The sequence below is a fragment of the Strix aluco genome, chromosome 18, assembly GCF_031877795.1.
Source record: "Strix aluco isolate bStrAlu1 chromosome 18, bStrAlu1.hap1, whole genome shotgun sequence".
NCBI classification, from domain to species: domain Eukaryota; kingdom Metazoa; phylum Chordata; class Aves; order Strigiformes; family Strigidae; genus Strix; species Strix aluco.
This window is the reverse complement of record NC_133948.1, coordinates 9,229,591-9,242,806: the sequence shown is the minus strand read 5'-3', so window position 1 is coordinate 9,242,806 and position 13,216 is coordinate 9,229,591. Positions and strand designations below refer to the sequence as shown.

General features: G+C 37.3%; 1 protein-coding gene across 13 annotated transcripts in view; it reads right to left on the bottom strand.

Moving 5' to 3' along the window:
- Positions 1-13,216, bottom strand: part of ARVCF (ARVCF delta catenin family member) — a 291,235-nt gene that overhangs the window by 157,451 nt on the left and 120,568 nt on the right. For 9 of the 13 annotated variants that reach the window (XM_074844402.1, XM_074844399.1, XM_074844400.1 and 6 more), the window contains one exon: positions 12,438-12,682. The exons of the other annotated variants lie outside the window; for them this stretch is intronic. In XM_074844402.1, coding sequence (XP_074700503.1) covers positions 12,438-12,653 — 216 coding nt within the window. In that variant the 5' untranslated portion in view covers positions 12,654-12,682. The remainder of the gene's footprint in view (positions 1-12,437; positions 12,683-13,216) is intronic. 13 annotated transcript variants of the gene reach the window in all.

Below are 13,216 nucleotides of genomic sequence, written 5' to 3'. Positions count from 1 at the left end.
ACACCTCAAGTCCCCTTATTTCTTAGCAGCTTGCAATATTTTACCAGCTCATGTAATTCTGAATGCTGGTATTTGGCAATGCTGAAGTAAAAGAACTAATTACCTAAATAAGAGTTATGGATTAGATCCCTAAGGTTATTCTGAACTTCCAAGTTCTGGCAACAAACACACTATCCATTAGTATCAGACTGCTGACTACATTGCAACCTCCCCCCTCCCCCCCTTTTTTTAATGAACCTTAATTTCTTAATCTGTCACATTTTTCCCAGCTGCAAAAGTAGGGTGAAAACTTTCTTTCTTCTCTCTGAGAAATTAAAAATTTATACAAAGGAAGGGATTTAATTCTCTGGAAGATGAAGTATAGTATCTGGGCCAAGCTCTCTTTTTTTATTTTCTCCCATTACCCTTAAAAAATTCTCCATCACTAGTGCTGCACTATAGATTGATCTGCTCACAGAGGCAGTAAAAATGAAATGGTTTACAGCTCTGCCTGGAAACATAACATATGGCTTCAGTGATATGTAACTTCCATAAACCCAACAGAGCAAGAAGGCACAAGATGAATCAAGGATCCCAGCTAACCATATAGGCAAAAGCACCACAATCACCTATGGCAACTCTCAGATTTAGATAGCCTATATTAGATAGCCTATATTCATACAGGTGCTTCCATGCCAAGGATATTTTATTGTTGCTCTATGAATTTCATGCAGCAAATACACAAGGTGAGAGTACTGAAGAGCAGTACACCATGATGTGTCCATGTGCCCTGCTGTAATGATTTTAACACAGACAAATGAAAACAGAGCATTACATCTCCAACACACATTTCAAAATATTTTCCTGTTAGCATTTTCATAATTTTAAAATATACTTGAAAAGTTACACAAGCCCTTTCGAAGCATCCATACTTGCTCCAAAATGGTAGCATGACTCTAGTAGGACAGATCTGCCAGGATATATCTAACATTTCCATCAACATGGAATGTCAATTGGGGAGTACTGTATATAAATGGAGGATGATTTTATGTGTCATCCTTATTTAAGAATCCAGTATTAAAGAAGAGGTCTAAAGGATCACAAGGCTGAAGAACAATATGGCAAAGAGGAAGCACCTTCTGTGGAGGGCCACCATTAGGCATTTCATTAAGTTCAGGGGATTTTCATTTGTATACAAACACAGCTTCCATCTTGCTACATCTAATATCAGTCAACTCCATTTCATCCAAGCTGGCATATGACAGGATGAGAACAAGGACAGTCTGGTGACAGCACTGCTTACATTAGAAATAAAGGACAGAGGAAGCTACATGTCACTGCATATAGCTCGCAGTTGAATGAATGACCTATGTTTCTTCCCAGAAGCTTCATTTAGATAAGAATCAACTACATTTTACAAGGATAAAAGTAGAAAAATCTCCTCCAGTTTAAGAAAAAAAAAATTAAAATAGCATTACATTTGTAACTGAATGACAACAGCAAGGAAAACAAATCAAATTTAAGGTTGGTAATGTGACCATAATTTCATGCTGTAGTTATTGGAAAGGAACACAAAGACACTCAAATGCAGGAAAGAAAGACTCAGTATTAACCATTTTTCATTTCTTAGATTTTGTTTTGGTTTTTGGATTTTCCAGCTGATTTGTGCTGTATTTCAAGCTGCACATTACAATCACTTGCTCAGAAGATACCAGCTTAACATGCCATTGTCTCATCCAGAGGGCAAAAATGTGGTTTGTACTGGATTGATAGCTATCTGTACGATCAAATGATTTTTATGGTAATTATTAACCTCCCCAAACCAAAACCTGAAGCCGTTTTGGATTTTCTTCTGAAAAGAGAATAAAGGTCTCTGTGTGTTAAATTTTATTCCAGAGCAAGTTTCTTGTATTTGAAATACATATGAAAGTAGGACTGCAAAAAGGAAGAGCTAATCGAGATGGGTTAGAAACATGGAGACTATATTTCTTTTCAATCTTTAACTACAGTATTCTGAAAATGCCACTCTGCCAGCAGCTAAAGATGCATTTTAGATTAAGTCCCTGAAATGAACTCTGACAGTAGTCTACAGCATTTCACAGTCACCACGACAATGGTTAAAAAAATATTCTCTTCAGTTAGTAATTTGGTAGTTTAAAAAGGGAAGCAGTTTTGTTTTTTGGTTTTGTTTTGGTTTTTTTTAAATATATATATATAGAGAGAGAATAAACTGTGACATTTATTTAAATCAAAGGCTTTAATTATAGTTGGCACGCAGCCTCAGGCTGCCCATGGCCATCTTTGGCCATTCTGTTCTCAGTCACACCAATGACTTCAGTGAATTACTCCCCATTTGTGACAAAGCAAAGGAGAGCATAATTTGAACTATTAACAAGATGGCCTAAACTAGCAAAAGGCTCTGTAATTTATCAATGTCATTATAACCCAACATTCATTTTGGGCTCTTTCAGCATCAGTTCAAAAGAGATTATAGATACTGGAGACAGCTGAAATGGAATTTTGGGGTTTAAAAGCCACATTGAACCCTTCAGGTCTAAAGCTCAAAGGGCTCAGGGGAAGAGGATATTGCCTGTTTGCCTGCTTGCTGGTTTCAAAGTTTCTGCAAAACATTCTTGTGGCTACATGTGGATCTGCAAGGGTAGAGGCTTACGAAGACTGACCGACTCCTGTGCAATGCCTTGTAGGGATAAAGGTCTGCCTTGTATGCGTAGGGATCAAGGCCTGTGTTAGTAACAAAACCTTTTCATAAAATTGAGAGATATAGCGCAAAAAGGTTTTGTGAAGATTTAAAATCTTTCTTCCTGAACATCCCAGATGAACTAGTACAGTAGTATGCTTGGGAACTAAATTGTAGGAGAATTAAAAATCTTAGAAAGCCAGTACAATGAATCATGTTCTGCTGCCTGAGCTGAGAAATAAACAAGCAGCAGAATATGAAACATAAATCACAACTTTAAAATGTAAGATGTTTTCATATTAATTAATGAGAAGCAAATGTCATAAATGTGACAAGAAAGGGCTTTTTAAATTATGTTAAACCTGGTATTAATCTTTAATGTTTTAATATTTATATTTGAATGTTCCTGTTTTAAGACATTTTTAGTAATTACTTGCAGTTATTGATCTTGCAACACTCAGATGTCATGCAAAGAACAATCTAGATGTCCGTTTACATAATAAGGTACACACAACAAGCAGAAATTATTTTTAATGTGTTTCTCTCATATGTACTTCTAGAAGAAAACATAGTTCTATTGGTAAAGCAATGTAAAATCATGGAAAATTATTATGAAACTGTGAACTTGTCATTCAAATTAAGTAATTTTAATTTAAACCTGGCACAGTTCCAGGCCAGAAAAGTTAACAGTTGTGGAAAATTATTCTTTCACAAGTCTTGGCAAACAAAATAAGAAAATCCTTGCCTTTCAGTTGCTTCTAAAACCTCATTTAATAAAAATTCACACAAAACACAAGAAGTTGAGACTTTTCAAGGCAAATGAAACTGCAAAAATATTTCTGAGATACTTAGGGTAAATGTGGTCATTGCTGTGCACTATTATAATCATTAGCATAAACCAGTTGCTGTCCTGCTGACAAACATTAGCTTACACTTTGGAATTTAGCTGTTACCATATAAAGTTGCAGAGCACATACTTAAGAGATGAAGTGTGACATATGAAAGTGAGGTATTGATGATAGAGAGAAAAGTGAGATTTCTGCGAAGGCATGCATCTTTCAGCTAAAAGATATATTTTCAACTTGCACATTCAAAACTATAAAATAGTATGTAATTAAATTTTGAAAAAACAAATCATTGACTGGAAAGAATAAAATAATTCTTTCCTTACCAGACAGAGGGCCAGTTTCACAGTTGCTGGGTTCCCTTATTCTAATTTTTTCATGAGTCCTTTTGGATCTACTTTTAATAATTTGCTAACGAAGATTTATACAAACACTTCTCAGGTAACAGATCAGATTTTGAGTGGATTCTGCTGCATACCAGCAGATCGGAGCCCCAAATAACTCTAATAAGTGGGGTTTAGGTGGTTTGCTTATCAAATAAATTCCTTCTGGAAAGCACTTCATAGCTTCTGATGCAGCTGGTCAGGTCTCCTTAGTTGTTGCTGAAATTGATTCTAATATTCCCATTCACTTTTGTATCCATGTTTTTACCATCTAAGGCCTTAAAGGAAGACTGAAGAATAATCATAGGGGAGAAGCTATAACAAGAAATGTAAATTCTTGCAGGAATACTACTTGAGTCCACCTTTCAGAGGCTCTCATATGATATATATCATGATGCCTGTTGCACAGACTCTCTTTTTTTTGTTAGCCTTGTGCATTCCTCCTGCAATACAGGAAGCAGGCTCTAGGATTTCTTTTGGAATTTGTGTAATCCCAGCAGAAAGGCAAACAGCAGGAGGTCCCTGAGCTCACAGTGAAGCAACATGCCATACTGTCACTTTGGAAAGTCTCTATTTGAAACACCTGCAGTAATTCCAAGAAAGCTACTGCTATGGCTGAATTCCTGTAAGGTGCAGGCTGGTTTAGCAACATTGTCTTAAGCCATCTGCAGAACTCTGGCCCTGAGAAACATCAGTTCCTTGCTTCCAGTTTCCACTGTTGCTGAGCTGTCAGCAAAAGATCCTGACTCTCACTGTAAACCAGGAGTTGACACTTTCACAGAGATGGGACAATGTCCATAAAAAAAGGTGGCAAAAGCTCCAACCTCCAAGCTGAACTCAACTATTATCATCTCCAACACAGCAGAAGCCAGGGATGGGATCACACCTCATGCATGAGGGACACATCTCCCTGAAAAGTAGCTGAGTAAGGGCTGCTGGTCCAGTTGCTAACTGTGCTGGGATTCATAGGTACTGCACGTATCTCTCAGCTCACACTGAATTCTGACCTAAGAACTCATTCTCCCATGGGAATCATATTCCCAAATCTCCCCCCACCTTCTCCCCCATGAACCTTTGAACAGTTGCACATATGCAGAAGCTGAAACCTGACCCAGGTCATTCCTAGAAATTCAGTAAGACTACTCATACGTACTGAATTTACAGGATCAGGCTGATGGCATAGCTAGTGCATGTGTAACTGCACAGTGATCTGTCGGCCAAAAGAACACAAGAGCTGCATTACAGAGACAGGGGAGCTGAGAGCAGGGGCACCAGCAGCTGGCTGGAGAACAGCAATGATATGGCTCTGACACCGAACCACACTGAATCAGAACTTACATTTCTATAGATTCAACTGGTTTTGTAAAGGAATTAGAACTATCCTTACAAATTCTGTCAACATTCTGCAATCTGCTCAGAAATGGCAGAAGTAGAACATGCATGGGCTAGCTACTGATGGAGTTCTTTTCTGGGTATTTGGCATTGTAACAGGAAATAGTACTGTAACACTGGGGAGCTGTCATGAACTGACAGCACTGTTGTCTGTACCTGACCTTACCTGTAAGGCAAAAAACCCCCCACAAACGTCCTTTTCCATGCTGTCAGTCCCTTAATATGAGCACAAATATGTTACATAACAAAGGAAGCCAAGAAGCACTACAAACTAGAACTAATTACATAAAACTTTAGAGGCAAAGATGGAACTGCATTCTGTATGAGATGGAGAAAAAAAGGTAAGCTGATAACTCAGTGCAGCTCAGAACCAGTTTTGCTTCTTCTCTGCATATGTTCAAACATATATACAATATTAATGCACCCATGTTCTTACTATCAAAGCACTGGAAACACTCTCTATATTCTAACGGTCTGCACTATGTCAGTGTGGGGCAGAGAACCTTAAATAAAAGTAATGAAATACAGACAGAAGAGTTATTGTTGCCCAAACTGTACCTCAGAAAGGTTAACTTGATGGTATTTTCTTAGAAAACCAATTTGAGCTAATCTTCTTGTATTTTTAAAATTCTCACCATGTGTGCTGGTGTGCTTTAGAGTTCACCTTTTACTTGAAACTGACTCTTAATTCACAAAATGTCATTTTTGGCAGAAGTCACAGGTACCTCAGATTGACATAAAGACTGAAGAATACTGGTGCTTAATTATGGCCAGAAAATACCTGCCTAAAAAATAAGGAAAATGTATTTGTTAGTTTTTAAACAGGTGTTACTTCTCTGGAACATAAGCTGAAATACAAATAAACCAAATTATAACCATGAAAATATTCTGCAGCTTTTTTCCATAAGCTTTTTCTTTGAGCAGCTATAATCACATTTGCAAAGTGAAAAAAAAAAAAAAAGGTATTTTATTAACTTGGTTGAATACTGACATTTCAGGATGGCCTTTTGGGGGATTATTTGTTGGGATGGGGTTTGTGGGTCTTTTTTGGTGAGGGTGTTAATAGAAAAAATAAACCAACAAGTATGTGATTTCTTTTAAGTTTCTTCATTCCCACTTACCACTCTGCCTTCCTTTCAACTCTGTGTTTAAACAAGGTATTAACAAAATAAAGTTAGGGAACATTTGCATCAAAAATATATATATCAATTCATGAAAAAGCAAGGTCAAACATATATCAGACCTGGAGAAACAGATGAAAAAAGCTCTTACCAGTTATAGAAGTAGGACACTAATTAAACATGATAGAGAATTCTGAGCCTGTGTTTATTATCATACCTCTTAACAAATGAATAATCACAGTAGCAATAAAGGCTGACTCAAAAACCTCATCACTGTAATTATTTAAGTTGTTTCTTCTTGATTTGTATTTAAACAATTTACTATTGTATTTCCTTAGTTCAGAAGCAACAGCTTTTGCATTGCTCTAACTCCACAACTTTCAGGATGGCTATGTATAAAGGGGAACCCACTAATAGGATTTTCACAAGATATATTTGTAACAGCGTAACTTACCATACCTGGCATTACACTAAATATATTCTTGCAGTTTAAACAACAACAGAGAGAAATAAAAAAATCCAAATTTGTAGTGAAATAGTTAAGCTAGTACAAAATGACTGTAGAGGAGGCTTCAGTGAATCATTAATAAGCCTTTATGAATGGCATAATCACAAGCCCTATTTCATAGAAGTCTGTCTCACTCATGTCTAAGGGACCAAATTGTTGTGCATGGTATTATAAAAAGTACAAACAAGCTCAGTTCTGCCTCCAACACCATATTCATGCCATGTTAACTCTGCAATTGCACAATCACGCACAGGGCTGGCTTTACAAGTGACAAGTGAGCAGCTTATATAATAATGTATATTACTAGGTGTAATAGCCACATAAATACAAGATACAAAGCTATATTCACTGGTATCACATCACGCTGATTCAGTTTGGTCTGATTATTAGAAATTTCAGCCCATACAACACACCTGTGCACTTTAAGAATCTCAGCCAGCCTGATTCTTACATGGTGTGAAAAAGCACAACAGATTGACAGGATAAAACCTCTGAAGCTGCTGGCCTAATGCTGAGTCAAAAATTTATCAGTGAAGCTGGCTGGATTCAAGTTTAAACTCAAAACAGGATCCAAAACTTGTATTTTGCTTTTGAAAACAAAAGAAGCTATTTTATCACTCCTTTTAGGGGAAGAAACTAGTCACTCAAACTGATTTACCTTACAGTTGCAGTCACAGGTCTCTTGGTGCATGTTGTTGACTGACAGACTCTAGAAAGCATACCACAAACCCTATAGCCAATTGCTCAGTCACTGTTTACTCCTTGGCAGCCTTCACCAATTCTGTGGCATTAGGACTGTAACAGAGCTTCCTTCTTATAGGAGCTATGTTCAATGTGTAAAAAGTATTCCATAAAGTACAGCAGAATTCTATAAAACTTGCATCAAGACTACCAATTTAATACTGGGAAGTTTTAAACAAAAATATCATTCTAAGAAAAAAAAAAATGTACACCAGAGTGAATTTATGCTGATAGGCTTTTTTAATAACAGGGTTTATAAAAAGCATGTGGGAATATCTATATTATACTAACATATATGCACACACTCAAACCCCATTTTGGGTTTAATCTATTCCAGTACCACCTTAGCCAAACGTATCAGATGATATATCTAAAAAAAAAACTAACCTAAAACCACCCCAACAAACCCACCACAGGGAACCTAAAAGAATGGAAATAACAGTCAAATGTTAATTTTTAATTACTGGATGATTTTGTCACTGCAGAAACTTCTCAGATTAATTTACATTACTTCTTACAAGCATAAAAGTCAGTCTGATAAGTAAGACTGCACCAGCATGCAAGCGGCTGATTTCTGTTATTTATACCATGTGAGATTTGGCAACTCCCACAGCTTTCCTACCTGTAAGAATGGGGATAATATCTGCCTTTTTTATAATGGGAACCCCTCTCAAAATCCCTATAGGTCACTGCAAAATCACTGAAGTCAAAGTATTGGTACAGTGTATTTGTTGGCAAAAGAGGTTTATTGAATGCTGTACCTTATTTTGGTTATGAAACATTAACAGGAATGGAAATTATCAATGTGTACCAATGGGGAAACAATCTTTGAATGCAAACATTGTTGTTCAGCTCCCCAGCTGATCAGACTTGACAGAGCTTCTCTGAAACCCATGGAGCCATGCCAATTTAAACCAACTCAGGATATAGCCTTGTATTTAATAAGTTTCACATGTCTGATGTTTTAATAATGCTCTGAATGGTTAGCTATCCAGTGATAATGCTGCAGCTATGTGCATTCAGCCCATTATAGTCTATACCCTACAGATGCACTTTCATATCTTCTCCCTATCCAACTTCAGCTCCCACTGTGAAGAGCAGCAGAAGGCTCATTTGAAAAGAAGTGAAATAGAACCAGGTAGATTAAACTAAATACCTCACACATGAAAAGTATTAAACTTTATCAAGCTTGTAAAAAACACTATCAACCAGATACTTTAACACACAGAAGACACATGATAGGTGCTACTCACCAGTGACTTAGAAGCTTATTGGACTATGCCTGCATTGGTAAACTGATAAAAAAGCAAAGACTGCCAAGAATCCCACAGCTTGGGACACTATATCAACAAAAAAATATATTTTTTTTACATTCTTTACTGCAAAAGTTAGAGAAGCAAACACAAATACACGTTAACAGACAGCTCTGTTCCTTTTAGTACAACCAGAAACAAATAGCAATGGCCAGCCATGTGGCTCCCACACTCAAAGCCAGAATAGGGAAGAGTCAAAAACATCCTTAAAAACTTGAAGGATTTTTAGGAGTTTTTTATTAAACAGATAAAATCTCTATGATTAAAATCTCATTAAACATTACATTTTTCAGAGTAATGTGAAGGTTTTCATTGAGTAACTAATGATCTTTTGTCCAGAGGGTTCTTAGTCTGGAGGGGTACTTTATTTGACCACTTCAAAATCCACAGTAACACATGTATAATGTTGCACATCTTCCAAAAGTTCTGGAGTTGAAACACCCTAATTCATGTCACTGGCTATACACTCATCAACACACTCTAGTTGAAGCCAGCCTTTAAGACTGGGGAAGCCACATAGTGCAGAAGTTACATTTACCCACTTGTTCAACAGCATTAACCACACACAGCACTTCCATCCCTGTTCACCAGATACCGTGCTGGTTAAAGCTAACTGCCTGTGTGGCAGTAGCTGATTATGGCCTCTTGCAGGAAGGAGAGATGGGTACAAAACCTCTGCACAGCCTGAAGGTTTGGCAGGCACTGCCTTCTACAGTGGGCCATGAAAACATGACTGCTTTGGCCGCTACCGCAATAAGAGACTCTCACTGATATTAATGGGAGACATTTCAGCAACATTTAGGACCTCTTATTGTGAGGACAGTATCTCCCAGAAGCCTCTCCTCTGGGAAAAATTTCCATTAAAGAATAATCCCAGCTATTTCTAATTAATATCTGAACAAACCATTAATGGTTTAGATTGTCCAAGTAATCAACTTCTATTAAAAACAACTTTAAGGTACTTTTTAGAAAAATCCTACACACTTTCTTGATGTAAAATTAAGAAGTCTATGCACACATTTTTTGGCAATTACAGCACATCCCTGACTTCATTTGCAGACCTGGTATTTCTTGTCAGGGGCCAAAAGACACAATGCGATACACACTTCCAGCAGATGTCAACAAGTGCACAACAGTTCGCAAGTTCAACTAGAATATTCTAAATGCACACTGACCAGGCAGAACTCACCAGGAAGTGAAGTGAAGGAAGTGGCCAAATGGGCCACCTAGGACAAGGAGCTATTGTTATGGAATGAGTTTAAAGTTGGTATTTAAAAAAAAAAAAAAAAAAAAAAGTGGCCAGCAGAAAAATCCAGAATTAATTAATTAGAATCAGTATTTGCACAAGACCTTGATTTTGTCTTTTGAGGACTTCAGAAAACTGTTTACACTTCTGGCACATTACATATATATTATTTTTCCTTTTCTAAATTTTTTTTAAAAAAAAGCTTAATTTTTGAATTTTCTTTTCTAAAAAGGGAATAAGTTTGGGAGCATATATTACAAAAAACTACTGAGAGAGACTTCTGTTAACAAAGCCCTGACTATACATACTTCCCTAACAAATCCCTTTGACAGATTCCACGTTGACAATCAAACAACATGGAAAACTGATGCCTGGTTGTGGAGATCATTAAAGATTATTTGGCATGCTCATTTAACCCTAAGTTTTTGACCAAAGTCTACTCACAATAAATAGATTATGTATAACCACCTATGATACTTCCAAATGGAAAAGCTACTCCTTGAGTTATTCTGTAATCTTACTTACAAGAAAAGGCTGAATAGGGAGATAAGCAGAAATCAGTCAGTCCCCACTGAAATACAGCTTCAGACACAGTTGCATTTCACTATAGTGCGTGAGCAATCCTTACAGACAGCAGAGTATAGAGTGCCTTTTGCTTTGTGTACTTTTAACAACGAAGTGCAATATATAATAGTAAAGATGAAATCATTATATATTCTGCATAAGACTGAATGTACAGCTTTCATCCTTAATTTAAACACTAATTAATTCTAGTAAGTCGGGGAGGAATTTGGCTCTCAGTACATTTAATGAAAATGCACACAAATAACCTTACATTAATTCTTAGCTCTGCATATTTAGCTATTCAATCATTTTATTTCATATACAAGCTACTCTAAAAACCTCAACACTTTATGGACTAAAGCTCCCCTCACCCAGTGGCAACGAGCTGAGCGTACACAGATTCAGTCTGGGGTCACTTACAGGGGCTGTTTCTCCATAAGAGTCACGTAGACTCCAGTAACAAACTCTTTTTATTAAGTTTTCTTGGAAGTGGTTAGACCTTAAGGCATAACACTGCAGAAAACTCATGTTTCATCAGTTTTGTGGATAAGGGATTTCATTCTGGAGCTATTAATCAGGCGCTTTGCACAAAGTCATTCAGAAAAAGTGAAGGTGAACTTGTCCTTTTTCTATAAAAATATATAAACACATCTTCCCTCTCCCCAGTCCAGCTGTGAATCAGAGGGTAACAACCTACAGCTCCTACCAGCTACTGCCAGACTTCCAGCCTAACCAGTGCAGGCTGCTCCTTTCACATAGAGTCCCATATTCAATAACCTACACGTACAGAAACATGGCAGCTGTTAATAGAAAAGCTGTGCTAACGTACTATAATGTAAAGTCTGCCTGAATACAGCTCAATGCAAGTATAATTGTAAAACAGTCTGGTATAATTGGGAAACAACTTTTAGAATCTCTATAGCCTGGAGTTTCTCTCTGAATTGAACAATGTTTTCTCAGGAAACAGACCTTCACAAACAGTACTATTGCTTCTGCATGACTTACCTTGCATGTCAGAGTGATTTGCAAGCTTAACTAATTTAGAGATGTAAGTAGTTTATCACTGCACATTTAAACAATCAAAGAACACTTATCAAGCAAAACAATATTTGGAAATCTAAGGCTACCACAAAGCCAGTTTGCATCATTAAAATAAAGTCTATCAATTCAATAAACATGAGAAACAAATTATGAAGTCCTCCCTACACAAACAATAAGACTTTGCAGGAGGGAAATCCCTGCTTTTCATGCTGTTCCCTCTATTCAAAGTCCAACTATTTCTAATGGAAATTTTGTTTGCTATGGAGATTATGATTCAGCCTTCTTTTTCAATCACCAGCACATCAGCATACTTACAGCAAGTGCATAGATTTAGAGGAGGGTGTGAAGCTCTCTTTAGAGTTTAATACTCAAGGATGCATACATTTTTAAAAGTATCCCATGAGCTAAGAGGAAGTAAGAGCAACTTCTAAGCCAAGGCTCTGAAGTCTGAGCTCCCAAATTAATTGAAGCATACCAATGCTGGGGTATCAGAAGACAAGCTACAGAATGAAATGCTGACGACAAACAAGATGCACCTGACTTTCTGGAATGGGAAATTCTGGTATAGGTGAACTCTAGCAACAGGTAAAATGAGCAGGCTGTTACCTGCAGTACAAGCTGCTGCCAGGCGGTTGCCAGTGGCTGACCATTGCCAATGTTGCAAATGCTCATTCGGTCTGCTGGCTGATTGGCACGCTCAAGTTGCAAGGAGACATTGCGCCGCTCTTCCTCAAGTGCACGGGTAAGCCGCTCGAAACGAGCTTCTTGCTCTTTAACAGATGCTAAAATGCTGGCAGCAGACCTGATATCATAGTCATCCATGATTGTTTTCAAATGCTCCTGCCTGTTAACTGACCAGGGCAAACGGAAAGGGTTAGGTAAAGGGGTGGGGAGGGCACAGGTCAGAGGTTAAAAATAAAAATGCACATTGTTAGTCACCCTGCTAAAATACTGTTCACTCTAAGAAGCAAACTGCAGTGCTCTATGAAAAGACTTCCTTTCCATCCATTTGATTTGATTTTAAATTAAAAGTAATTAATCCAAGGCTTCTCTGTTCAAAAAAGAAGAAAACCCACACGCTCACCTTGGAGAGAATTTATATTTAATTCCTTTGATCTTTTTGCTAAAATTGCTCTGACAAGGGTTTTCATCCCTCTTGCAAAGCTAATTTCACTGTGCAAATAATAATGTACTTAAATATATAAAAAAAGATACGGCTTTGGAGGGAGTGAGGAATACAATCTTTCTCACTATAGACACCTTGAATTTTTGTCTTTAACAGCATAAGTGAGAAGTTTAACATTTTTGAAGACAGAAACTTCATGGTACCAGAAAACAGTTGTGTCCACTTTTTCCAAGTGAATGGAACACACACGCCCCCCACC